We start from the raw sequence: 27,344 nt of genomic DNA on the forward strand, positions 1-27,344 counted from the left end.
AGAGACGTGTGTCAACAGTTTTGCAAATAAATAACATGTTACCCTTTCTTTAAGCCTTGGCTTCAGCCTACACCTTTTCGGTGTAGGCTGTGAATAATGTATTGATGGATAAATGCAAAAGATTTAATATATATTGTAACATTTTGTAACAGAAACTGATTCTGATTGTTTGTTTTTTAAAGCCGTGTCACACACAGCATTTCCTGCTGTATCGATACGGTATGATATGATTATCGGCAAGGAATACGATGCGATTATTGCCATATCGATTCATTGAACCCAACACTAGTACATGTGTATGTATGTATGTATGTATGTATGTATTTGGTTAAAATGGGTAAGGTTTTAAAAAAGGCAAAAGCATGCTCTGTTGCACTGGCCTAAAAGTGGGTCCTCTAAAACTGCTCCAACTTCTGAGAATGTGTGTTTGGTTCATTAGCCACCAGATGGCATACCTTATAAGTATGTATGTATGTCTGTATGTCTGTATGTATTTAAAAGGGGGGCTTTTTTGTAAAATCCCAGCCTACAATACCTTAATATATTTAAAATCCAAAGTAAGGTTACCAGTGAAGGGCAACCTGCCTATTCACTGGGGACTATGCAAGGCAGAGGCGTCCACCCCATACATGTATGTATGTATGTATGTATGTATGTATGTATGTATGTATGTATGTATGTATGTATGTATGTATGTATGTATGTGTGTGTGTGTGTGTGTGTGTGTGTGTGTGTGTGTATGTATGTATGTATGTATGTATGTATGTATGTATGCTCTTTAAAAATGGACCAAAATAAATGACATTGTATCATCTCGACGATGATACAATGTCAATACACCATATCCCCCACTCCTAACTGAAAGTGTAAACTACTGGCTTGTAGCCAACAGTAGATGCAACTGCATTTAAACCAGTGCATCGTTCCTGCCAAGTCCTGCCTTAACCACTTTCAACCTGGAGTACTGTAAAGGCCTATCCATCCATACGCTTACCACCGCGGCGTGACGTCATGTTATAGTTTTCGGTGGTCACCTTATCACCTAAAACAGGTTGTGTGCCCAAGAGGTCCACAGACGTCCTGGGAAACGTCCCGTATGTAGTGCCCAAGACGTCTGTGTTCGTCTTTTTATTAAAAAAAAAATATGTCAAAAAAATGAATGTAAAAAGTGGGCACCCTTTTTTAAGTGGTGTGTGGGCACACAAAGCGTTACGAGTATATATAGACGTCACCAAAAGGAAACAATGTAAAGCGCAAAAGACATGGTGGCCGGAAGTGGTATTGCACTATGGGCCAAGCACTATGCATTGCGCATAAGTATGAATAGGCCTTAAGTCTACTTACTGAACAGCTGCTCTCTCTTTTAAACAGAGTTTTAAGTGGTTAAGAAGATATGGGCCCCCAGGGGTCATTTCCCTACATGGGTTTTATTGCGAACGCAGTGATTGCGAACGCAGTGAGCATTTACTATGAGACCCAGCAGATCACGTCTGTGTGTCTGTCTGTGTGTGTGTGTGTGTGTCTGTGTGTCACGCTGTAACACCACCCGCCCACCACCAGAGGGCGCAGCTGTATCACACACAAAAACACACACACACATGCACGCACGCACACACACACACGCACGCACGCACGCACGCACACACACACAAAAAACTTAACTTAAAAAAAAACTTAACTTAAAAAAAATAATTAAAAAGGAAAAACGCACACACACAAAAAACTTAACTTAAAAAAAAACTTAACTTAAAAAAAAACTTAACTTAAAAAAAAACTTCAAAAGGAAAAACGCACACACACAAAAAACTGAACTTAAAAAAAATTAACTTAAAAAAAAACTTAAAGAAAAAACTTTTTAAAAAAAAACCTAAAAAAGAAACACGCACGCACGCACACATACACACACTAAAAAAATAACTTGAAAAAACATTTAATTTAAAAAAACTTAACTTAAAAAAAACCTTAAAGTACGTAATTTATTCTAATTGTTGTTATTGCAATTTACGAGCTGCGTTCGCTTCCCGCGTTTGCGCGTCTTACTTGTAGTTATATGTATGTCAAAACTTTCAGCCTAGACAGATGAGAACATCAAAGAACACATGTCATGATTAGAGGGGAGGTTAAGAGTGGGGGAGTTATACAAAAAAACATGATTACTGTTATTTAAATGACAATGGAGGAATCCTACATCCGCAATACAAACACCAAAAGCCTGTAATATCCACACAGCCACCACTATACTATGTTCTGAAAAGACAGATGTTCTGAAAAACAATAACAGTACAATATAGCAGAGATTAAAATAGGGTGCATTTTGCATCCCAAAACGCAGTTTATAGTTAAGGGACACAATAAAACAACGACCTCTGCATCCACGGGATGCACTACTGTACTGTTTTTGGTTCTAGTTTATTTTGCTAGCTTTAGTTATAATAATCATTTCTTCCTCTGTTTTCTACATGAATATAACCACATTATAACCATATAAAATGAAATGGGAGTTAAATGCTGCAATTTGTAAAAATGGCAAAATATGACTGACTCCTAACGTCGTTGAAGTGGGACTCATAAAATGTCCCTGGGACTCATTTCTAAAAGACCATCCCTGCATCCTGGGACTCATTACATTGAAAACCTATTTACATCACTGTATAGTATATATATATAGATATACAGCCTGTATTCTCAATAAACATGAGCTGTGTAGATCAATGCCAGGGTGTGTGATGAGCTGCTAGTTTATTCTGCATGCGATCGTTTGGCCGGGGGAGATTTATGAAGCGCACCAGCCAACGTAAACAGCGGCAAACAAACCAAACAGCTCTCCAGCTGTCAAACAAGAGGATGCAAACAACAGCCCGAAGCTTTTGTTCACAGACAGAGTCACTCACGGTCTCACTCCCATCCAACACTGCCTGCTCTCTCACTGTCTCCATCAGTAAAGAAATACGAGTTCTATATCCCTTTTTCCTGGTCAATCTTTTGGCTTTCTAAGCTCAGTCTCTCACTCGATAGTTCTCATTAGCTTGCACTACTACCTGGCAGTAGTAAAAACTCAACATATTTCTCAGCAGGTCTCATTATAAAAATCCCCAACCTGCAGTCAACCGGCAGACATCTGAACTAATACAGATGCTGCAAAAACCTCAAAGCTTCCATTGTGAGAGAATGAGCCGACAGCAGGCGTCACATGCATATGTATGTATGCGTGCTGTACTGTAGCATGCTGCCGTTGACCAGGCATGCACCAGCTACTAGCAGCTAGAGCCCGACCAATACTTATTTTTTTTTTTTTTACAACATTGATAGGCAATTATACAGCCGATGATTTTTAAATGTTTCTAGCCAATCTACAATGATTGTGTATAATGTATAAGTTAAATGTTCCCAAATAGAAACTTTAGTCAAATCTAAGATTTTGATATTATTTTACAAAATATCAGTCAAAACATCTGTATCGGTATTTCAGACCCATACATCTGCCACCTGTCCAGCTCTAGTACCAGTACCAGAATGTGCTTGTGCGCGCACACGCACGCGCACACACACACACACACACACACACACACACACACACACACACACACACACACACACACACACACACACACACACACACACACACACACACACACACACACACACACACACACACACACACACACACACACACACACACACACACACACACACACACACACACACACGATACCATCAACAACAGTACATGCCATCTGATCAACTCGTCCTCTTGCCAGCCAGCGAAAACCCTCTAAATTTAGACTCAGATGTGCGAGGAGCATTTTGGAAAAGTCAGCCAAGAAGAAGACACAGCTCATCACAACTGCCTGATGGTCTGAAACTCACTGCGCTAATGAAAGAATGAAGACACAGCTCATCACAACTGCCTGATGGTCTGAAAACTCACTGCGCTAATGAAAGCATCCCAGAGCTCCGTCAACACCTCCTCATGTAGCTACAGTACATCTCTCAGAGTAGTGGGTCATTAAATACATGTAGCTACAGTACATATCTCAGAGTAGTGGGTCATTAACCCATTTAGACCTGAGGACGATTCTACAAATGTCTTCTAAAACATGACAGTTTTCTGAAAAACCTCATGTTTCTATATCAGTGGTTCTTAATATTTCATGTCAAGGACCCTCCATCTGAAAATATGTTGTTCCAGGGACCTCCCCCAGAAGCAAAGATGTGCGTTAAAAACGTTGAAAGAATATATATTCAAAGATTTGCGCCACATTTTCACGATTTTTCAAGAATAGCAGACCTACAAGCTCGTAGCGCGGCACTCGGTGGCGCGCTATGAGCTTGTAGATCTGCTATTTTTCAATGGCTAAAGCATAACATAATGCTAACACCAAAAGGGGTTCCCGCCCAGAATGTGTTAAATATAGCCAGAGCCCACCAGAGAGTCGTCCTATAGATGTGGCATCAGTTACCTTCATGAGTCCTGCCACGTCGTTGAGGAAGCCTGGCTTCTCTCCAGCCAGAGTCAGCAGGTACACCATGGCCTGTTCCCTACTCTGCCCTCGCCTCACCACAGTGCCCAGGGGGGGTGCAGGGGGGCCTCTCAGCGCCTGGTGCCGGTCCATGGCCTGTTCCCTACTCTGCCCTCGCCTCACCACAGTGCCCAGGGGGGGTGCAGGGGGGCCTCTCAGCGCCTGGTGCCGGTCCATGGCCTGTTCCCTACTCTGCCCTCGCCTCACCACAGTGCCCAGGGGTGGTGCAGGGGGGCCTCTCAGCGCCTGGTGCCGGTCCATGGCCTGTTCCCTACTCTGCCCTCGCCTCACCACAGTGCCCAGGGGTGCAGGGGGGCCTCTCAGCGCCGCCTGGTGCCGATCCATATCCGCTAGTTACGTTTGTGTATACCGGATGTTATTGGACAGTACTAATACAAACTAGTAGTCTCTCTATCACTTGTCTCCCTGTGGTGTAGTCTTAATGTTGAGAAATTACTCAAGCAGACTGAGCTACTTAGTTTGGAACAAATGGAGAGAGAGAGAGAGTCCTTCTGCTGTGGCCCTGGGGCCTGGTGGGGGGCGTGATCTTTGAAAAGGGGGAGGGGGTAGGCATAATTTGAGTAGGGAGTTCCTGAAGTGGGAGGTGGCTTGCTGGTTGATTCCATGAAGAGCAACTTTGGAGTTGGTACTTTAGACAATTTAGACACACATCTATATATGTCAGTAGTTCTGGCCAGGTGAATCCACACAAGGGCTCAGAATATTCTCCATCAACTTTTTGTACATCAAACATCCAACTCTATATGGTTTGTATGGTTGCGGTTTTCTGGGATTATGCCAGTTTCAGCTAAGCACATAAAACCATACTTGTCTTTCAGGAAGAAATGTCAACCCAGAGAAATTGAGATTCAGGAGATGTTCCTTCCTTCCCTAATAATTTGCCCACACAGCGAATAATACATTTTCAGATGTGAGTGGAGACCAAAATATGAGATGGGGAGAGGCTTGCTGCTTAGCTGAATGCACTGTATCCCCACCCTCCCCCCCTCCACACTCCATGGTGCCTTCTGCTATCCAACTACAACCTGAGCAGGGAAGCTACACCCTCTAGTGGACAGCCAGCTCCACAACACCTGAGAGTTCAGAAAATAACACTTGAAGTGAAGGAAACGCCATGAATAGACTACAACTTTATTTGCCGACATCATCTCAGACCCAGGTGGATCTTAAGCATTTCCAGAAGTCAAAACATCAATATGTAAAATGTGGATAAACAAAGTTTTCCATGTACAGGCAATTACCTTTATAATGGGATATGTCCAGCACACAGCATAGCACTAGACTAAATTACGCATGTGAATAAAGCCTCTCAAATGTTCAGACTGATTGCTTGTGCTCTCATGCTCTAGTGAGCTGCCAGGTTTGGACAAATGGAAATCATATTTTTTTTATAAATACTTTTAGGCCTGAGATCAGATTCTAAAAATGTCTTCTACATCCTGACAGTTTTCTGAAAAAGCTATGTTTCTATGTCAGTCGTTCTTCTTCGATTTTTCAAAAATAGCAGACCTACAAGCTCATAGCGCGCCACTCGGTGGCGCGCTATGAGCTTGTAGATCTGCTATTTTTCAATAGCTAAAGCATAACATAATGCTAACACCAAAAGGGGTTCCCGACCAAAATGGGTTGTGCATGTAACTGCTGTATGTTAACTTGTTATTCAGTTGTTTTTCGCTGAAAAGTACAGTATTAGGTACTGATTCTGGCACTAGACTGGAAAAAAAACACATCCACAGATATAACATGGGGTAGGCTATATAATGTAAGATGGGTAATTAGTACCATTCTTTCCATGGTCAGTTCACACAGCTGATGATGCTTATCGCTATGGAATGCATCTTCATAACAAACCTCAACCTGTCACATTATAGAAGCACATCCTTCCTCTTCAGTGTTTGACATGGGCACATCTTTCACAGAGCTTTCTACCTGATGGGCGTGGTTATATGCCTAAACCCAACACGAAACCCTAACCTCACAAAAGCTAGGCCTAAACCTAACATAAACACTAACCTTAACCTCAGCTCACAGAATAACAACGTCAAAAACACACCCACCGGGGCGAAATCTCTGGGAAAGAGTGAGTCCCAATGGGCAGCACAGTGTGGCTATGAATGGACATGTCTGTTATACGAAATTGCGAATACCTTGAAATAAATACAAGATAGGGCGCAGATGGGTCGAGTGGTTGAGGCACCACAGTACAGTACCATAGATAGGCTCTGATGCAGCCTGACAGCAAGGCCCGGGTTCAATTCCTGAGCCCGGGGGGCCGTTGCTGTGTATCACTGCCTGAATCTTTCCCTGTTTCATGTCAATCTCCACTGTACTGTACAATCAATTAACCCATTTTGGACTGAGGTCAATTAAAAAAAAGGCTTCTAAATCCTAACATTTTTCTGAAAAAGCTATGTTTCTATGTCAGTGGTTCTTCGATTTTTCAAAAATAGCAGACCGACAAGCTCATAGCGCGCCACTCGGTGGCGCGCTATGAGCTTGTAGATCTGCTATTTTTCAATAGCTAAAGCATAACATAATGCTTAGTTAAAACACCAAAAGCGGTTCCCGCCCAGAATGGGTTAAAGACAGAAAGGCCTCCCAAAATATCATAAATACATCATGGAACAATATTTTACGTATATGGACTATAACCTACAATATAAGTTAATAATAATTTTATATAATATATAAATATAATTTCAACACCGACTTATACATGGGCAGAATCCTGTATTGCATTTGCATTATTAATGCAATACAATGATGCGTTTATATAGCCTCATAATGTGCCTATTCAACCTCATTGGACAGACAGCATAGGTACGCCAATTATTATAAAAGGAATGTGTCTTGTACTGTTGATAACAGGTCCGCGCTGCTGGCACATAAATCCTTAACCTATTTTGGGCGGGAACCCCTTTTGGTGTTAGCATTATGTTATGCTTTAGCTATTGAAAAATAGCAGATCTACAAGCTCATAGCGCGCCACCGAGTGGCGCGCTACGAGCTTGTAGGTCTGCTATTTTTGAAAAATCGAAGAACGACCGACATAGAAACATAGCTTTTTCAGAAAACTGTCAGGATGTAGAAGACATTTTTAGAATCTGATCTCAGGTCAAAATGGGTTAAATACACCCACTGCTGCGTGTGTGTGTTTACACCGTCTCAAGGATGGATTAACAGGGCTTTCCTTTAGACACAGAGAGAACATGAAATGCACAGCCCGACCTACATAGTGAGAGTTCATGTACTCCACCTTCCAAGTAACCTCTTCCATGTCGCCCTCTCTCTCTCGTCCTGCTCCACTCAAGCAGAGGGGGTCAAAGTTATCTGTCCTCAGAGGCAGAGAAGCACTGACTTCACCCACAGCGACATGCCAACCATCATGCAACTCACCAATACCCGTTCCAGAGATCATATTACACCAGTCCTCTGTGACCTTCATTGGCTACCGGTTAAACAAAGAATCCACTTCAAAACACTCCTGACCACCTACAAAGCACTAAACAACCTGGCTCCCCCATACCTCTGTGACCTCCTCAAACGTCATGTCCCCTCCCGCTCCCTCAGGTCTGGTGACGCAAACCTCCTCGACGTCCCCAAAACCAAACTCCGTACGTGGGGGGACAGAGCTTTTTCCTTTGCTGCCCCAACCCTGTGGAATGCCCTCCCTAAGGCACTCAGAGATGCCCCCACCCTCCAAACTTTCAAAACCGCCCTCAAGACCCACCTCTTCAATATTGCCTTCCCTAGCTAACCCTTCTCACTGTCTTTCTTTTTAATGTTTTTTTAGCTTTTAGTGTTTTCCTTTTTCTAATAAAGTTGTTTTTATTTTGTTGTTACCTCTGTAAACCCCCCCCCCCCCCCCCCCCATGTAAAGCGTCTTTGGGTACTCAGAAAAGCGCTATATAAGTTTGAGATATTATTATTATTATTATGCAGTCACAGATGGACAAGAGCAGAGGTTCCCAAACTTTTTCATGTCAAGGACCCCCAAATTGACACCAATGAGCCCGCGGACCCCCATTTGGAAAAGATATGCCAGGGACCCCCCCATAAGAGAAGATTTTACGGCTCTAGCAGTGATTCTCAACCAGTTTAATTTCAAATACCCCCAGTTTGACATGCATCAGTCTACGGACCCCCATTTAATGTCATTTATATCTCTGGGACTCCCAATTCATATTGTAAAAATCAATGTTAATTTAACTCTGAGAGTGTACAAATGGAACCAAACGGACCCGTTAGGGTTCGTTTGGTTCCATTTGTACACTCTCAGAGTTACAGACCCATAAGGGTCCAATTTGGTTCCAAAGTATAATTTAGCTGGGTACCCCCTGGAACTCCCTCAAGGACCCCCTGGGGGTCCCTGGACCCCACTTTGGGAACCAGTGGACAAGAGGACCAAAACATCATGGGTTGTTGTTGTGAGGCGTTCAGAAAGAGAAGAGCAAAGGACATAAAGACCACCTTTACAGATGAGTTATGTTATATAGCTTGCCCTATAGAGCGTCGCAGTCCCGCCCCCTACCATGGACCAGGAAATGATTCTCCGTTCATTTTCCTCATAGACATTTCAGAAAGTATTTATTTAAAGACGGTTACGCCGCGGACAAAGCCAACTCCAGTCGTGACAACTCATGACAACACAAACAATATTTTGGACCAAACAAATAATTACAAAGAAGAAAAACAACAAAAAAAGTGTTGTAACCTGCCGTTTTTTTCTTCTTTCTAATTATTTGTTCGGCCCAAAAAATTGTGTCTGTTGTCATGATTTGTCACGACAAGAGTTGGCTTTGTACGAGGCTTAAACGTCTTTAAATAAATACTTTCTGAAATGTCTATGAGGAAAATGAACGGAGAATCATTTCCTGGTCCATGGTAGGGGGCGGGACTGCAACGCTCTATAGAGCGTTGCAGTAGCCGTGGTTATCTGGTGGTTCCACTGAAAAATCGTCCATTCATTTCCCCCCATAGAGATTTACAAAAACATTCATATCAATTATTTTAAGCCTAGAATCAAGTCATCCAGGATCCTGGTGAATCATGACCATAAAACCTTTGATTCTGTGAGAAAAAAAACAATTCAATATTTAATTATATGATATACTACAAATACCCTTTGTTCAGCGTTTTTCATTTTTTTCCACAGAGGTCTATCCTGGCCTTCTGTGATACGTTTCCTAGGTTTCTTTGCTCAAAGAGCAGCTGTAGGCGTTCCTGAATGTGGGTGAATATCTGCAGCATGAAGGTATGTATATTTAGTGTTGTAATCCATTCCACATGGACACTGACTGCACTGGCAAAGATGGCACAATAAATACACAACAGAGCTTTCTCTACAGCATACTGTACTGTATGTACCGACTACTGTGTGTCTTTTTTTCCAGGCAGACTGACAGACACACACAATCCCCTTTTCAATAATCAGCACATTTTGTCTTCCTGTGACCAATTATGACAAAAAATCACACCCATGTGAAGTAAGTGGTGCAACTCCGTGTGGGGTTCCGCGTCCGGAACGGTTGAGAAATGACAGTTACCGTGTGGGGGTCCCTCTACTGTACCCTCTACTGTACTGTACTGTACTGGCACACCCGAAATCACCATATATACAGTTAACATGTGTTTGTGTGTGTGTGTTAGGTTGCGCAAGGTGGTGAAAAACAACCATGCTGTTTTCGTGCTCAGACGCACCCACACACCCACCCACACACATAGTCACTTAAGGAAGTGGTTGCACCACTTAATAATATGTAATAACACACATTAGGATTGGCTATGAAAATCATAATCCATACAGTATTCCATACAGTGGTCACCTTATCACCTAAAACTGGAGTATGAATAGGGCCCTAAAGGGTCCATATGGAACCCTCGAGGAAACCTGAGGGTCCACATGGACCCACTTTAGAACCACTGAGTTTAGACAGTTGCAGAAATCCTCATTCCAAAGTACAGATTAGCCACTTACAGTAACTCTCACTCAACTACAGCCATTGGACAGCTGCAATAACTCTCTTAACTACGGCCATACAGTAATTGTCAATTAACTACATTTACTAAAACAATTAGACAGTTATAGTAACTGTCATTCAAGTACAACCTGTCACAGCCTAAATATTCATCAGTCAACACAGAATCAATGGTCTTGAGCTGCACTCCAGAATAAACATAAACATGTTAACACTCTTGATAGAAAATCTGTTTTTTTTTTTATATCATCGAAACTTGTATGTACAGTATCACGCAAACATGTGTGACATCATCTCAAGGTTCGTGTTTCTTAAAACAATGACGACATCTTCAGTGGACACCCCCGGTTGAAAGATATGAGGTCATCTTTGGATGACAGAGGAGCTGTGTTTTCACACGGCCAGTCCCCCTTTATCTGTCTCTGCAGACAGACAGAGCAGAGACTGTGAATTCAGGCCATATGCCAAGTGTGTTTGCCAAGAGGGACAGTATATCAGACAGACAGCTGCTCTCCAGGCAGAGGGACATCTTGCAGCCGACAGACATGGCAAAATGCTGCTTCTTCACTGTCGGCTGCTCGTCAGTAAAACGCTCACCTCCAGGCTGTTAGGAAAACAAAGCAATTACATATTGTTTAGCCAGGGGGCGGCTGGCTAACAATGTGCAGTCACGAGTCAGACAATTAATTAGCGTACCGCACGCGGGCACAGTACTGCTCTTGACACGGGTTTGAATCCATGCAGTTCGTGGCCTGTGTTGCGTGTCATTAAATTGTTCTACCCTGTGCCTCCTCATTTTTCACTGTCTTGTACAGGCACAGAAATGCCTTCAAAATAATAACTTCTCCTTTACTGTGCAGTGTGTACAGTATGCCACCCTGTTCATGTGCAGTCACACCCACACAGAAGGTTTATCACTCTAACATCTTTAGTGACAGTGGCCTTGTGGTTAGAGTGTCCGCCCTGAAACTGGGAGGTCGGGGTTCGATCCCCGGCTGGGTCATACCAAAGACTGTAAAAATGGGACCCAATGTGCCTCCCTGCTTGGCACTCAGCATCAATGGGTTGGATTGGGGGTCAAATCTACTAATGATTCCCGAGCGCGGCGCACGCTGCGGCTCACTGCTCCAAGAGATGGGTCAAATGCGGAGAACAAACTTCACTGCGGTAACGTCTGTGACTAATCGTACGACTTTGACTTTGACTTAGTAGCCTAGATAATTCAGATATAACTAAACAGAACACCCAGCTCAGTATAGGCCATCTATGAGACTCTACCATTGTATCTAAAGGACGTCAGTAGTTAGGTATAGGTTTAGGCCCGGTCAGTCTTGAATATCAGTGTCTGTCTGACTGACTGACTGGATCACAATATAACATGGTCTTGGAGTGATACAAAACCTCTACAGCTGCAGAACTCATGTACTACAGTTGTACTAATATATCACATGACTTATACACAGAATAAGTCAACAGTATTTCCACAGGTGGTGTGATAAAACCACCTTATACTTGGGTAAATATAACCCCCCTACCAGACTTTGCACAGTGACTGTCTGTCTGTCCCAGAGCTGTGTCAGTTTGCCACACCTCTCACTGTGATGACATGAGGTGAACTGTTTATTCAGAAATAAGAAATGCATGATAATCAGACCTACTTTCCAACTACAACCATCCAATAACAGAACAAAACAACCTCTATTCAGGTCATGAAGATGGAAACAACTCACACACATTATGATCTCAAGAAAGAATCGTCCTCCAGACTAGTAGTTTCACTAGCTCAGCCTTTTCATTTTGGCTTAATCAGGTACAGTATAGTACAGTAGGTATGAGAAGCAGAGTGTGTACGAGTGGGTACTTGAATGTGAAAGCTTGTGGGCATTGAAAATAAATCACAACTCAGTGAGTCAACGATGACTAAGTACAGACACCTGAGGCTCCGTGCACAGCTACAGTATGTGTCTTTACAGTGCAATAATAATAATTATACAACACAATCAAATCATTGACTTTGGCTTTAGCAGCAAGGCTCCTTTCTTGCATTGACATTATTTGATGAGCACAGACCTGTCTACACATTTCCTGTTCCCTTATGTTGGCTTACAGTGGTAGGTTGGGGTGAAATCGTACTTTTCTTAATAATTAAAGCTATTGGATTCTACTGTACTGAATAAAATGAAGATATTATTAACCATCTTCTTGACAATGCCTTTACCTTTAACAATTAAAACCGGGAAAGCATCCGTTCCATTTTAGATTTTTGCATTGGCTATTAAAATAATAGCAGACGTACAAGCTCACAGCACATCACTACGGTACATCTGCTATTTTTTAACGTTTTCGAAATATCATCAAAATTATTGTACATTTTTCTATAAGTCTATTCTCCCCTCAGGGCTAGCGGGTGGGTGGGTGGGTGGGTATGTGTTATTGTCAGTTTTGTTTTGTCATTGATGGTGTTGTTGTTTTTTTGTTTTGTTTTGTTTTTGTGTACCATGTTCCTTGTATGTCTTGTATTTTAAAAAATGGAAAAAACCCAATAAAACATCACAAAAAAGAAAGTGCAAGAATTACTGATGTAGATGCCATTTGTATTTTGCAGACCTCAGGTCTTAATGGGTTAAATTGGTACAAGTCTACATTTCACTCTGCCCGGGTGACATTTACAGCGGCCTTCTCTACCTTGACACGGGGGTCAGTGAGACAAAACTGGACTGTACGGACCCCCACCCCCAAATAATGTCACTACAATGTCAGAGTGTACACACTGCAGCTTTAGACTCGGAACCGCCTTCGTTCTCTCTCTCACACACCCACTGTGTAATTACAAACAGGACGCACAAAATGCCTTCTCGCAGAGGCACGAAAGTCACATAAAACCTTCTAAAAAGGGCATTGTCTCGGCAGCGGGTTTCATTCAAAAACTTTCCAGACAAGCCTAAGACGTCAGCACCACCCAGCCCCCCCCCCCCCCCTCCTTTGACAGCCCCAACCTAACCCCACCCCACCCCCCTGCCCACGCTCTCCCTGTCTCTCCCTGAGATTACGAGACAAACAAACAATGTGGTTACCATGGCGACCTCTGCTCCGCGCCAGGAGACGGCATTTTGTTGGCCAACTAGCCGAGGTACAGACGGTTCAGTCGTTGGCTTTAACTGTCCGCTGTTACTGTAAGTCCACCTTCAGCAAACAAACGCACTGATTACTGCCTTCTCTTCATTCTGTTAGCCCACGTTTTACTGTGTTTGTCTGGTAAAGCACTGTAGATACAACCAATAAACTACAGTGTTGACAGATGGCGACTTACACTATTATGTAGAAACATGAAGATAAAGGTTGTTAATGTACCACTACGTGATATCTACAGTACCTGTGTTTGTGTCCATGTGTGTGAGTCTGTCTGTATATCTGTCCCAAGTATAACTGGGGACAGGCACTGTCCGAGCGAACTGGGGACAGGCACTGTCCGAGCGAACTGGGGACAGGCACTGTCCGAGCGAACTGGGGACAGGCACTGTCCGAGCGAACTGGGGACAGGCACTGTCCGAGCAATCAACTTCAAACTTGCTGTGTGTGTCGCAGATCGCCCTGGGGATGTGTTTCCGTTGTCCAGGAGAAGACATGATCCACAAATGTGTCTCTGTCTGTCTGTCTGTCTGTCTTTCTGTGTCAGGGGAGCTTACCATCAGAGGTCTACCGTGACAAATTAGTCATACCAAAAGTTGCACACATGTGGAGCATTACAGCAGCATTACATACAGCAGTGTCTCTAACATTTCAATGGCTCATTGACCATTGCTCTGATCAGCGCAATATAGGACTGGATATAGCCTTGAAAGTCTAGTCTACTTAAAGGACCACTTCACCCATTATTGTCATTTTTCAAACTAACTTCATATACTTGGTCCCCACAAATGCTCAAGATGGATCTATTTCTGTCTACTCTGTCTTCTTCAGAGGAGGGGTATGGAGTTTCATTAGTGAGGACCAAAATATGAAGATAAGTAGGGATGTCCCGATACACTTCTTTCATTCCCGATCCGATCCCGATACCACAATTTCTGTGTTAGCCGATACCGAATACCGATACCAGAGAATATTATTTATAATAATAAATAAAATGAAAATTACTTATCTCATGTTGTTAATAGCAGACTCCTCACTCAAATGTGCACTTGCAGTTTGGGCAACTCGAAAGCAAACACCACATGCCCCAACATTTTATTTACCTGCCATAGTGTCAACCCCTTACCCCTGTGTCGGATCGGTGGTTAGACTGGCATATTCGCCGATACCGATATGACCCGATATGACCAAAAAGGGCTCTCATAAAGCAGAAAACAAAGACTGTGGATGGGCTGCTCTGCTGCCGTTAACTCACCAGTCTCTCCATCTCTTGCTCGCGAAGGCGCTCCTCCCGCTGGCGTCGGTGATACTCCAGCAGCTCGTCTTCGTTGTCGCTGATCTCCGAGATGCTGTTCTTGCGCTCCCTCATCCCGGGGCGGGGCCTCCCCCCCAGCTCCTTGGCTCCCGCCGACATCTTCCTGTGGCTCCTGGGGCTCGCCATGGGGGAGGAGGGCAGAGAGCCCAGGCTGTACGCGGGGGAGAGGACGTTCCCGAAATTGGCCTTCCTGCACCCGCCGTCACCGTCCATCGGCGGCAGGGCAGGGGAGGAGGGGCTGGGGGCTCGGACGAGCCTGCCGCCAAACTGCTCCTCGGGCGGGGAGCCGGCCTTGCGGCGGAGCCGGGGACTGTCGGGGACTAGCCTGCCGGTAATCAGCGGACCGTCCGGGGTCCGCAGGGTCGGAACGGTTCCCGGAAGTGCCCCCGGGAGCACCGGGACCCCCCTCCGAGCCATGGAGGGGCTGAGCGGGGGGAGCTCCCTCATGCTGGCCCCCCCACCTCGGCCATCCCCGTTCAGCTCCAGGGTCTTTCTGGCCATGCGGGGGCTTTCGGGGGGCTGCAGCATGCGAGGATGCTGTTGGAGCTGGGAGCCGTGGATGATATGCACGATAGGGTCCAGGGGAGGCTGGAAGGCTCTGCCAGCCTGCGACAGCTGCCGGGAGGGGCTGGAAGTGAGACCACCCTGATCTCTGAAAGGGCTTGCAGGCCGGTCCTGGAGCACCGTGCCTGTCTTGGTCCTGGGACTGGTTGGGGAAGTGGGGAATTTGGGAGTGAGTCTGGGGCTATTTGGCACAATGGTCCTACCACTGAGAGACTCAGTGGAGGAGAGTAGGTGAACCTGGCGGGGGCTTTCGTGGCCATCCTGGCCCAGTCCTCTACGCCCTGCCTTGGGGCTTAGAGGAGCCTCCAGGAGGGCCTTCCTCTGAAGCCTGGGGCTTTCCTGAACCTTCTGAAACCCGCCACCTCCACTGTGGTTAGGCAATACGGTCCGTGGCTGAGGGATGGGCGGAGGTTGGGTGGCGTAGTTGTAGCTAGAGGAGCGGACAGGCACTGGAGGGAGTGAAGCATTCTGGTCCTGGGGTCCTCCACTGAAAGACGGGCTAGTTATGCTCCCACTGCTAGCAGCAGAGGGGGAGGAGAGGGGGGAGAAGGGAGGAGAGGTGTTCTCATAGCTAGAGCCCACGGACATGGCCCCTGGGCTGGTAGGAGGGGACAGAAGATACCTCCCCCCTCCGTTAACCATGGGGGAGAGGGGAGAGTGGGGGATCGGTTGTGCCCCAGAAGGCATTTTGGCCTCCGAAGGTGAAAGCTGGGGGTCGTCCATCACTAGGGAGTCCATGATGTCCTGGAGGTCCTTCTCAATAGAGCTGACAATGGCACTGTGCTCAGACTGGACTCCAGGGATAGGGGGAGACTGGGCCGGACTGGGCTGGTGATTCCCATTGACCAAGCTCTGTGAGTCTGCAGGGATGACATTAAAGCAAAATTAACATACAGCTTATTATTAATCTATTGCATAGCACACTGACACCAAGAAGTTACAGTCAATTGTGCATATGTATAACATACACACCTAAATTAATACTTAGAATACATTACACATACAATGAAATTCCATTTAGATGTAACGCCCGGGATTTGAACTTGGGTCTCCCGCGTGAAAGTCCAATATCTTAACCACTAGACCAAAGGGATATCCCTATAGACTGGGGGAGATATTAGACTGAGGCTCTGAGCTACTCTGCTACACTGATATATTTCAGATACAGAGCAAAAGACAAGATTACAGCCCACTATTCAATGTTATATAAATGTAGAGCGGGCCGGGGCTGAATACAATTACTTCATTTCAATCAAGTACCACAGTTCCACTTCATAAAAGGGACCCGAGCTCTTCAACACGAGTGCTTTCAATGACTCTTCTACTATAGAAGTGGCTTCCACTGCTAGCCGTGGTCCGACGTGGAGACAAGACGATGAGATAAGCGAGGGACTGAGGGAGGGAGGAAGGATGCAGGGGAAGGGAGCAGAGGAGCAGAACAGCACAGATCTGTAGTGTGGATAGGGAACAGGGGAAAATGTGCCGGTATAACCCAATTACCATGTGGCCCAGAGCAGCACAGGACACAGCCAGGGTAATCTAATCTGCACTGTCTCTCTCTAATGTCAACATAGTAGATTATAAAGCGGGCAAAACGGACATGACAGCCACGTGGGAGACTCACCACCACCAAGACAGGTCTCAGTCCAAACTGGGACGGGATGGGATTCGGACCAGTCTTTATTAGTGGAAAATGAAATCAAGTAAAAGTAGTGGTTATGCTGAAACTTGACGATGGATTTAGTGGTATATAAAAAACGCTGAGGGGAAACAACATCAGCGGAAAAGTAAAGTACAATAATATAATCGCCATATTATAAAGCAAAAAAATAATAAGCCTTGTGGAATGGAATATACTGTACAGAATAGCTGCCCATGAACAGTTTTTAAATTTCCTCTAAGTGCCGCTGTTAGTAAAAAATGACCCCCTGGCAAAGACACGTGTCTATATTTCAAAAACTGCTCTAAAACATGAGAAGCTTCATAAATAATGCATTCAGCTCTGCTTGTTCAACAGGGAGAAGAATACAGTGGCTCTCTGCCCTGGCTCTGGCTTCAACAGCCAGTCCACCATAGTTTCTCTGCTAAATGACAGCTTGTCCACAATCAACTCGAACAGATGTCCATCCATGGATGGAAGCAAATGTCACATTAACATCTGTCGGTTAATTATTATGTCGGTTGATCGCAAGTAATTAATAGGGCTTACAGTCGTGTGATTCAAAAAAATAATAATAAAACAAATTGGGGACGATGACAGTTCGCAAATAAAATATTGCAATCGTTTTGCGGTGGTGGAGACCCTTTGCAATGATGTCATGATTTGACGGGTCGCTCCCAGGCAGCGCTTTGGCAATGACTGTAATTGAGTGGGGTACTCACATGCACGAATCAAAACGCGACCCGATCGCTTTCATCGTAGCAGTAAAATGGACATAGTACAGTAGCGGTGAGGAGACACACAGCCTCCATCGCTCGGACCGCCGGCTCCACTATAACCGACGCCGGGGTCCCGCTTCTTCACAGCAGAGGGACCGAGGCAGTGGGAGAAGCACTGCCCGACTGAGATGTCATCCAGCCAGCCGGCACAGCCAGCAACACACCGCTACGGTACCATCCCATAGCCCAGAGAGCGCTGCTTTTTACTACACAGTATTTAACTCAGGTCTAGTTTAAGACCTTGTACACATGTACACTCGTTCATATATGACCTAACATTTAACTAAATTAATACATACACACATACTTCATCAATGACTGACCTCACAGAGAAGTAGCAATTGCTGTCAAAGCAAGCAGCCTACATTTGTCATTGTAACATCAGTCGGACAAATATTTGACTGCCTTGAATTCTTACTACTTTTTTAACTCTATGATTCAAACAGGTAATTTATATCAGAGAAGAGAATTGCTGTCGTTTAAAATAACAGAAAGAAACACTACTAAACGGTTGCCTGACAACCAAATCAACCAATCACAGCGCGCGTGTCTCTCCAGGCTATGGGATCTAGGACTCCCCGTTCCCCTCCCTTTCCTGTGACTGCATAGAGCCAGTGTGACTGACTGTCATGTCTTAAAGGGCCGTGGCAAAGAGTTGGTGTTGGTGGCAATAGATTTCATGTCATGATGCTATCCAGCGTCCTCCTCCTGTCTGACAGCATATTGAGTCAGGTTTTATAATAAAAGTCACCAGCTTTAAAATAATTTGACATTATGTTACATTTTTATGACTTAACCCATTTAGGCCTGACCTCAAAATTAAAAAAAATATATTCTAAATCCTCCAGTTTTCTGAAATAAATATTTTCACGATTTTTCAAAAAATAGCAGACCTACAAGCTCGTAGCGCGCCACTCGGTGGCGCGCTATGAGCTTGTAGATCTGCTATTTTTCAATAGCTAAATTATAACATAATGTTTAAAACACCAAAAGGGGTTCCCGCCCAAAATGGGTCAGTGACAGTGGATCAGGACAGTGTTCACACTCACTAGTACAAGCTCAAAAACAATTTCTATCCACAAAATGTGTGTAGGGCAATCTTTATTTGATGTATTGTAGGCCAGACTGTTTTTCTAAAAAAAAATTACTTTGCTTAATTGCTTTGGTAGAGGAGACCAAATATGGGGATCGTTGCAGTAATGCAGTTGCAGGACAGTTCAACAACCCTTTTGGGAATTTCATTTTTACAACATGAATGGAATACTCACTGCCACTGGAATCTCTGTAGACTAGACTCGAGCAATGGGGACAGGACAGGACAGGTCAGACTGACTGACCTACTTAGCCGACCAACTGACTGACTGACTGACTGACAAAATAGAATAATATTTTCTTATAAGTGAAAATGTTAAGTGCTTTTGACTGTGGAATAAAAATGTATTGTCATAGTCTGGGGGTTTTTAATTTAGTCTTTCAGCTAATAGACTCACAAAAGTATATTTCCATCTATTGTAAAAAACAAAACAAAAAAAACAATGGCAATTAAATGTGAGTCTTCTTTAGCCAAAGCAGAACCTCACATCTGACCATTCCAAAGTCTAGACTTAAGTCAGCTAGGGCATGTGGATTCTGTTGCAACATTCTGTAGACTTTAAAAATCACTTTAAAAAGGACTATACTGCCATAACACATGCCTTTTAGCCGCAATTTGCAACACTACATTTTTTTTATAATGGGATGAAATTAATCTAGAGTTGCAATACCCTCCATTGACAGCCCATTGATCCAAATTGCATTTCCGATCTGCTTGTATTAAACAACGTCAAACTCACCAACATTGCAGCTGTAGGGAAAGCTTGAATTATCCTCTTTCAAACTGCAAAGTGTTTGTTTTATAATAATCCACCGTAGACATGTTAATATGAGCTATTTTCTGTCAAGAAATTCTGTGCTGTGACATTTTGTATAAGTGTTGGAGTTTGGAAGCACTCAGGTCGTGCTGCTCCTGCTGCCTCCTGCATTATGTGCAAATTCGAAACAGGTGGTACGCAGGGCCGTTCAGTGACTTTGACGAGAAAAAATGGTCCGAAAAGAATCACCTGCACAAAATTTCTTGACAGAAAGTATCTCATAACATGTCTACGGTGGATTCTTATGAAACAAACACTTTGCAGTTTGAAAGAGGATAATTTAAGCTTTTCCTAGAGCTGCAATGTTGGTGAGTTTAACGTAATTTAATACAAGCAGATCGGAAATGCAATTTGGATCAATGGGCAGTCAATGGAGGGTATTTGTCATTTCTCAGCTTCGGACATATATCATATCATAGCTTGCGAGCTAGTTTGGGCAGATATACTCGAGAGATTTCACACATGCGCTTGTTTTGTGTTTGTGTTTATGGATGTGTTATTACACTCTACAACAGTGTTGAGCCAAGACCCATGTGTCATATGCTGACGTGGAAATCAGCTGACCAATTTGGCGGTTTATTTAAACACACCTCAGGGTGTCGTTTTCAAAAAGTTTACCGCACACACAGAATCGTCTCAATGGCGTCATCGGTTCAGGAAAGATGCGTATCTTTTGTACACATCTAGATTTCTTCACTCTGGGACCCAGGTTTAAAAAATGAGCGCATTCGGTCACCGCATTCGCATTCGGTCACCCAAAACACCGGTTCTGTGTGGACGAAACGGCAATACAATTAAAAACTTTTGCGGATACACGTAAAAATGTGTCCGTATGGCCTCAGTCTTCCTCCTGCTGTTAGTGTCCCTGGTCCCTGGTTTGTATGCACCTGTTTGCTCCCAGCACCACCAGTGAGCTCTGCTAATAGTTCTGATCCCCATGGGGGGTTGTTATATATCTCCCTGCTCTTAATGCTTAACCCATTTAGGCCTGACCTCAAAATTAAAAAAAAATCTTTTCTGAAATAAATATACGATTTTTCAAAAATAGCAGACCTACAAGCTCGTAGCGCGCCACTCGGTGGCGCGCTATGAGCTTGTAGATATGCTATTTTTCAATAGCTAAATTATAACATAATGTTTAAAACACCAAAAGGAGTTCCCGCTCAAAATTGTCTAACTGTGCTGCCAGAGAGTGAGAAAATGTAGCAGATAAAATATTATTATTCACACTTGTATATTTACATTCTATGAATACATTTTTGGGTTTCAATCTATTTGTGAGTTATCTGACTGGAATGGCATTATTGTTTACATTTTGTCAAAAATAATTCAAAAGACTTGCCTGAATAATTTAGTCAATGTTTGCTAAACATGAATAAGTCATGGATGCTAAAGTTGATTTACCATATACTGATTAATTGTGGTATTACTGAAATGAATGGCAATGGCATCCGGTGAGCAGCAGTGGCTCAGCCGGTAGAGCTGCCGGATGGGAACGGCAAGTTTCCCAGTTCAATCCTGGGCTCCCCCAGAGTTTTAGGGCCCTATTTTGTGTGTCTTAAGTCTTAAGGTCTTAAGTCTTATGACTTAAGACCTGGTCAATGCTGTTTGGCCACTCAGAATAGCCAAATGGTATTGATCACGCCTCCAGGTCTTAAGTTAAGTAGTAAGACCTGGTACTTACAGTAAGTCACACAAAATAGGGCCCATAGTGTTGAAGTGTCCTTAATTGAGCAAGACTCTGAACCCCTAATTGCTCACGATGTGCAGGTTGGTGAATGAATGTGTGTGTGTGTGTGTGTGTGTGTGTGTGTGTGTGTGTGTGTGTGTGTGTGTGTGTGTGTGTGTGTGTGTGTGTGTGTGTGTGTGTGTGTGTGTGTGTGTGTGTGTGTGTGTGTGTGTGTGTGTGTGTGTGTGTAATGCACAATCTATCTAAAGCGCTTTGGATAAAAGTGCTATATACTGTAAGTGCACCATTTTCCATTTAGTGTCTTCCTTGAAAATCAATCAAACTACGGTTGGAAAATGGTTGTCAGTAGTCTAAGATGAAGACAATGCAGTTGGAATGTTGTGGAATGTGAAATATATATCAAGTACGAATGAGTCATATGGGCTAAACATGCCAGACCATTGGTTATGGTCCTTTAAAATAACTTTACCGCCAAGCTACTGCTGTCTACCACCGGCTCAACTTTTACTGTCTGCAAAGAATTGCATTTCGCTTTCAGTTTCTAAAAGTTATTAGGTTTTATTACAAGTTATTATTGAAATCAAAGATACGTTTTATAATTTATTACAAGTTATAAATTGAAATCTAAAGCTTTTATAGTCTATCCAAGAAGATATGACTGAACAATCCTTTCCAGATAGCATCTGGACATTATCCTACCACTCCCAGATCGTGGAAGAGATAGAAGCTGGTTTAAGCACAACAGGAACGCATAATTGAGGAAAATTCTATGTTTCTAAACAACGGAAAGCATTCATTACACTACAGAGCCAGGAAGTCCACAACACCCAGTAAACATGTGAGCTAAACTCGTCTCCACATGGTGGGCAGTGACAACAGGATAAGGAGGAAATAACAAGATACTGTCAGTGATCTGTGTGTGTGTGTGTGTGTGTGTGTGTGTATGTGTGTGTGTGTGTGTGTGTGTGTGTGTGTGTGTGTGTGTGTGTGTGTGTGTGTGTGTGTGTGTGTGTGTGTGTGTGTGTCAGATGTCCAGAATGCACAAACAAATGCATGCACACACACACACACACACACACACACACACACACACACACACACACACACACACACACACACACACACACACACACACACACACACACACACACACACACACTCTTGCCGCAGATAACTTTGCCTGGAGACGGGGAGGAATGAGCTCCTCATAAAACATGCATGGTGTGAACTGAGGCACCACACAGGCTGGCTGCCATGCTATGCTGTGTGCTATGCTGTGCTATCATATCTCAACCCCTCCAACCCCGGGAACAGAGCGAAGGGGTTATGTTAATGGCAGGCTCTTACTGCGGCATATATATACAGGCACCTGTAAAAGGCCAGGCCTCCCCTGTGGCTGCGCCTGGCGGCCGCTCCTGCAGGCCCCTATACAGGACAATCTGACCATTCATTCATCCACACGGGCCGTGCGTGCACAAACCAGGAAGTTTGCGCTCTTTTAAGGCGTACTGTTACTATGACAACAGGTCAGTGTGCCTCTGCTCACATAAGGCCTGAATTTATAGAAGAAAGGAAAAAAGAAACCTCACTTCAATGTTTAGGTAACACTGACTGCACTTCTGCCTACAGTGACTGGGTTTCTTCTGATTCATCATCTTAAAATACAGTAAAATATATGATGGACCCATACTTTTCACAGCAGATATTTTGACGGCTACAGAAGGTATAATAATGTTGAGTGTGAGTGTGTTTGATTTGGGTGTGTGCCAGCATGAAGTTAACTGTACAGAAGCTGTCCATGCTGGTGCGCACAAGTAGTAAGACCTAAATGAAACACACTGAAAGGGACATTTCACCGCTGGAAGAAACTCCAGTCACTCGAACAGTGGCACAGTTTGAAATTTGCAAAATGTTTTATCCCACAAATTGTAACCCATTTTTTCACCCAGTGTCAATTATCTAATGTAATCCTGGGCGCTATACACTTCCTCTGCCAACCTGGGGGGGCAGCAGACTGACCTCATGCTTCTTGAAATTTGCACACAAAGAAAATGTAGTCTGTGTGTTCTGGATGACTACAATGACCATAATGCTTTGGTGCACTCACCCCACCTTGTTGAGAGGGGGAGGGCTGTCTTACTGAGACAACCTGTAGTCCAGGAAGGAAGTGAGACCAGTGTCTGTTAGACGTTACAGACACTTTGAAATACTAAAATATCTAAAAACCCCCAGGGAAGACTTTCTTGTCTCCCAAACATCATTAAAATAAGACCTGGTTGCAAAAGGGGTGAAGTTGCAACATGTGAGTGATGTGAGTGTGAGTGTGTGAGTGTGTGAGTGTGTGAGTGTGTGCGTGCGTGCGTGCGTGCGTGCGTGCGTGCGTGCGTGCGTGCGTGTGCATGTGCATGTGCATGTGCATGTGCATGTGTTTTTCAGTACCTGTACGTAGTCTGTAATCTCCAGAGGTGCCTCTCCCTCCTGAGGACATCATACTTTTCATCCTGAACGCCTCCTCAGGGTGGTTGAAGCGGAAGAAGGCTGACTGTCCGAAACACAGCATACAGCCTGGACACACACACACACACACACACACACACACACACACACACACACACACAGAGTCAACATTAATACAGCAGCGTGGTAGATCCAGAATCAGACTAAGGATTTATAAAATGGTAAATGGTGCATTTATATAGCGCCTTTATCCAAGGCGCTTTACTTAGATTGTGCATCAATTCACCCATTCAAACACACACACATTCATACACCGATGGCGGCGGAAACCATGCAAGGCACCAACCTGCACATCAGGAGCAATTTGGGGTTCAGTGTCTTGCTCAAGGACACTTCGACACTAACTCTGGGGGAGCCCGGGTTCGAACAGGCAACCTTGCGGTTACCATCCAGCCATATTACACTAAATAGTAAATGTTGAGGTAATTATTTATCCCCTAGAATCACTAAGGCTAATTTGACCTTTGGGATACACAAAAGGGTGGTGTGTCCAAAAACGTAGTTAGTGCACTTTGGCTTTGTAGGGCAGCACAGCTGTGTAGTGTCATTCATACCGTGTGGTATAGATCTATAGACTTTGATGTGAGGTTGAATTGGACCTTCTTGCATTAGCAGCCTAGGTGCCCCGGACCGATACGCAGAAAATGGATGCTTGCTGGGGTTCATGTTGTCCAATTAATATATTCTATTGCACAGTATACAGTAGTAGGCCTATGTCATGGTCACGTAGTGCTGGTGAGCAAAGCGGTTAAGAGCAAAAATCAAGCTTGAAATCGCTGTTGGGAGTTCAGCCCTCTTGGTGGAGCAATTCTCGATCAACAAGCCAAACGTTTTTGATTGTTTACTCAACTGTTTTACCCACACCAATGACGTCACCCGTTACTATGGAACCTGGAATTGTGCAAGAGGCCTATTGCTTTCCAGCAGAATCAATTCCTTTCTACTGCGTCTCTCCTGTAGGAAATTGTGTCAGCATTTTAAGCAGTTTGTCTAAAATGATCAGAGTGGACTGAAAGCCAGAGAACTGTGTGTTCCGTTCTGTCGTCACAACACAAATCCAACAACATGAGGGCTCAGGGTGCCAGGGACATGACCAGGGAATGCCACCTTGTATCTCCTTCACTTAGAGACCAATCTGTCGGACAAACATTTTACTTAACTTAACCCATTTAGGCCTGACGTTGAAATAAAAAAAACGTTCGCTTTTTTACGATTTTTCAAAAATAGCAGACCTACAAGTTCATAGCGCGCCACTCGGTGGCGCGCTATGAGCTTGTAGATCTGCTATTTTTCAATAGCTAAAGTATAACATAATGCTTAGTTAAAACACCAAAAGGGGTTCCCGTTCAGAATGGGTTAACACCATTTATTTAATATCCAATCTAAAAGGTTCATAACCTCAGCCATTTTCGCCCATGCAACACCACCGTACAAGTATAAATAAACCAGGATTACATCATGGTTAACTTCATTTATTTATATCATATTCTCTCTCCCTCTACCTCTCTCTCTCTCTCTCTCTCACACACACGCACACACACACACTTCCTAACATTATACCTCATTCATAAATCATCTTTGTCCTAATGTTGCGTAGCACGCCATGGTTGCTCAGCATCATGACACAGCCTTCCATTAACAGCACAAAGGGTCTGGTGTAATAGTCCTATGACGGTTGGCTAGTAGCCTGGGTTCAAGCCTGATTCGCTGCGTTCCGTGGATGTGTAATTGACGTGGCCAAGTGACGATTACAAATCCACGGAACACAGCGAATCAGGCTGGAACCCAGGCTAGAGCAGTGGTTCTCTACCTGTGGCTCGGGACCCCCAGGGGGTTCACCCATTTTGACCTGAGATCAGATTCTAAAAATGTCTTCTACATCCTGACAGTTTTCTGAAAAAGCTATGTTTCTATGTCAGTGGTTCTTCGATTTTTCAAAAATAGCAGACCTACAAGCTCGTAGCGCGCCACTCTGTGGCGCACTACGAGCTTGTAGATCTGCTATTTTTCAATAGCTTAAGCATAACATAATGCTAACACCAAAAGGGGTTCCCGCCCAAAATGGGTTAAGATATTGGGGGGTCCCCGGAGGACAGTCAAGTGACACTTGAACTATTCTATAAAAACTGGTCAAACATAGGCAGAATAGTCTAATAATATAAGAAAAAGGCAAAAGTTGTGAAAATAGCCGATCTACAATCTCTTGTTGTAGATCTGCTATATTCTGAGACTGTGTCTGTGGAACAGAGTTAAAAAACAAACAATTGAGTGCCTCAACTGCTACATTGCAAGTGCTTATCGGGGTGGGAGGTCACATTGGGATTAATGTGGGGGTCCCCAGTTCAAATATGATTATTTTGGGGGGGGTTACAGCCTGAAAAGGTTTGAGAACCACTGGGCTGGAGAGAGAGAGCAGAGAAGTGTAACCAGCTGATACTAATCCAGAGCATGACTACGATTGGATTACAGGTAGAATAATAATTATGTTTGATGTTTGACCACACTTATATAACACTCTATCATACTGTACTTACTTCCAGTATAATGTGTTTGCACATGGTGAGAATGTCCAACTCAGATTTATATCAACCATCAGACCAGAGTCACCAGCCTGAAATGTTGTTTAGTTTTTTTCCCCCCACAAACACACTGAATACGTTTGAAGATGAAAGGCCAGTGGGCACTGTGGGCGGGGCAGCTGAGAGATTGGAATTTGGAAGATTTGGAAGATTTCATCTGTGGTTTTCTTCATCCGCAAAAAACACACTGAATGCTGTAACTCTAAAAGCAGTGTTATTTCTTTGCTATTACCCATTTTGGTGTTAGCATTATGTTATGTTTAGCTATTGAAAAATAGCAGATCTACAAGCTCATAGCGCGCCACCGAGTGGCGCGCTACGAGCTTGTAGGTCTGCTATTTTTGAAAAATCGAAGAACGACTGACATAGAAATATAGCTTTTTCATAAAACTGTCAGGATGTAGAAGACATTTTTAGAATCTGATCTCAGGTCAAAATGGGCTAAACAACATAATTACAGTGTATACTGTTTTATACCAAACTAACTAATAATTGGTCAGTGATAGAGCGAGCAATCGGATACAGTGATACCTGGGGAAAACGAATCACTACCGGTGTTAGCATTGCTAGCTTGCTAAACATTATCTTTGCCTTAGTGTGGATACTTGTTCTCAATCGTACTATGATTCAACGCCATGATTCATGGGGAATACGCTCAGTCTCTGAGTGTTTTCATGATTCA

General features: G+C 43.9%; 1 protein-coding gene across 1 annotated transcript in view; it reads right to left on the minus strand.

Moving 5' to 3' along the window:
- The window catches only part of phldb1b (pleckstrin homology-like domain, family B, member 1b), a 100,962-nt gene that overhangs the window by 43,820 nt on the left and 29,798 nt on the right, over nucleotides 1–27,344 (minus strand). Inside the window, exons 5-6 of the mRNA XM_079514364.1 lie at nucleotides 24,006–24,131; nucleotides 14,904–16,387 (exon numbers count right to left, since the gene is read on the minus strand). Coding sequence (XP_079370490.1) covers nucleotides 14,904–16,387; nucleotides 24,006–24,131 — 1,610 coding nt within the window. The remainder of the gene's footprint in view (nucleotides 1–14,903; nucleotides 16,388–24,005; nucleotides 24,132–27,344) is intronic.

The sequence above is a fragment of the Electrona antarctica genome, assembly GCF_951216825.1.
Source record: "Electrona antarctica genome assembly, chromosome: 11".
NCBI lineage: Eukaryota > Metazoa > Chordata > Actinopteri > Myctophiformes > Myctophidae > Electrona > Electrona antarctica.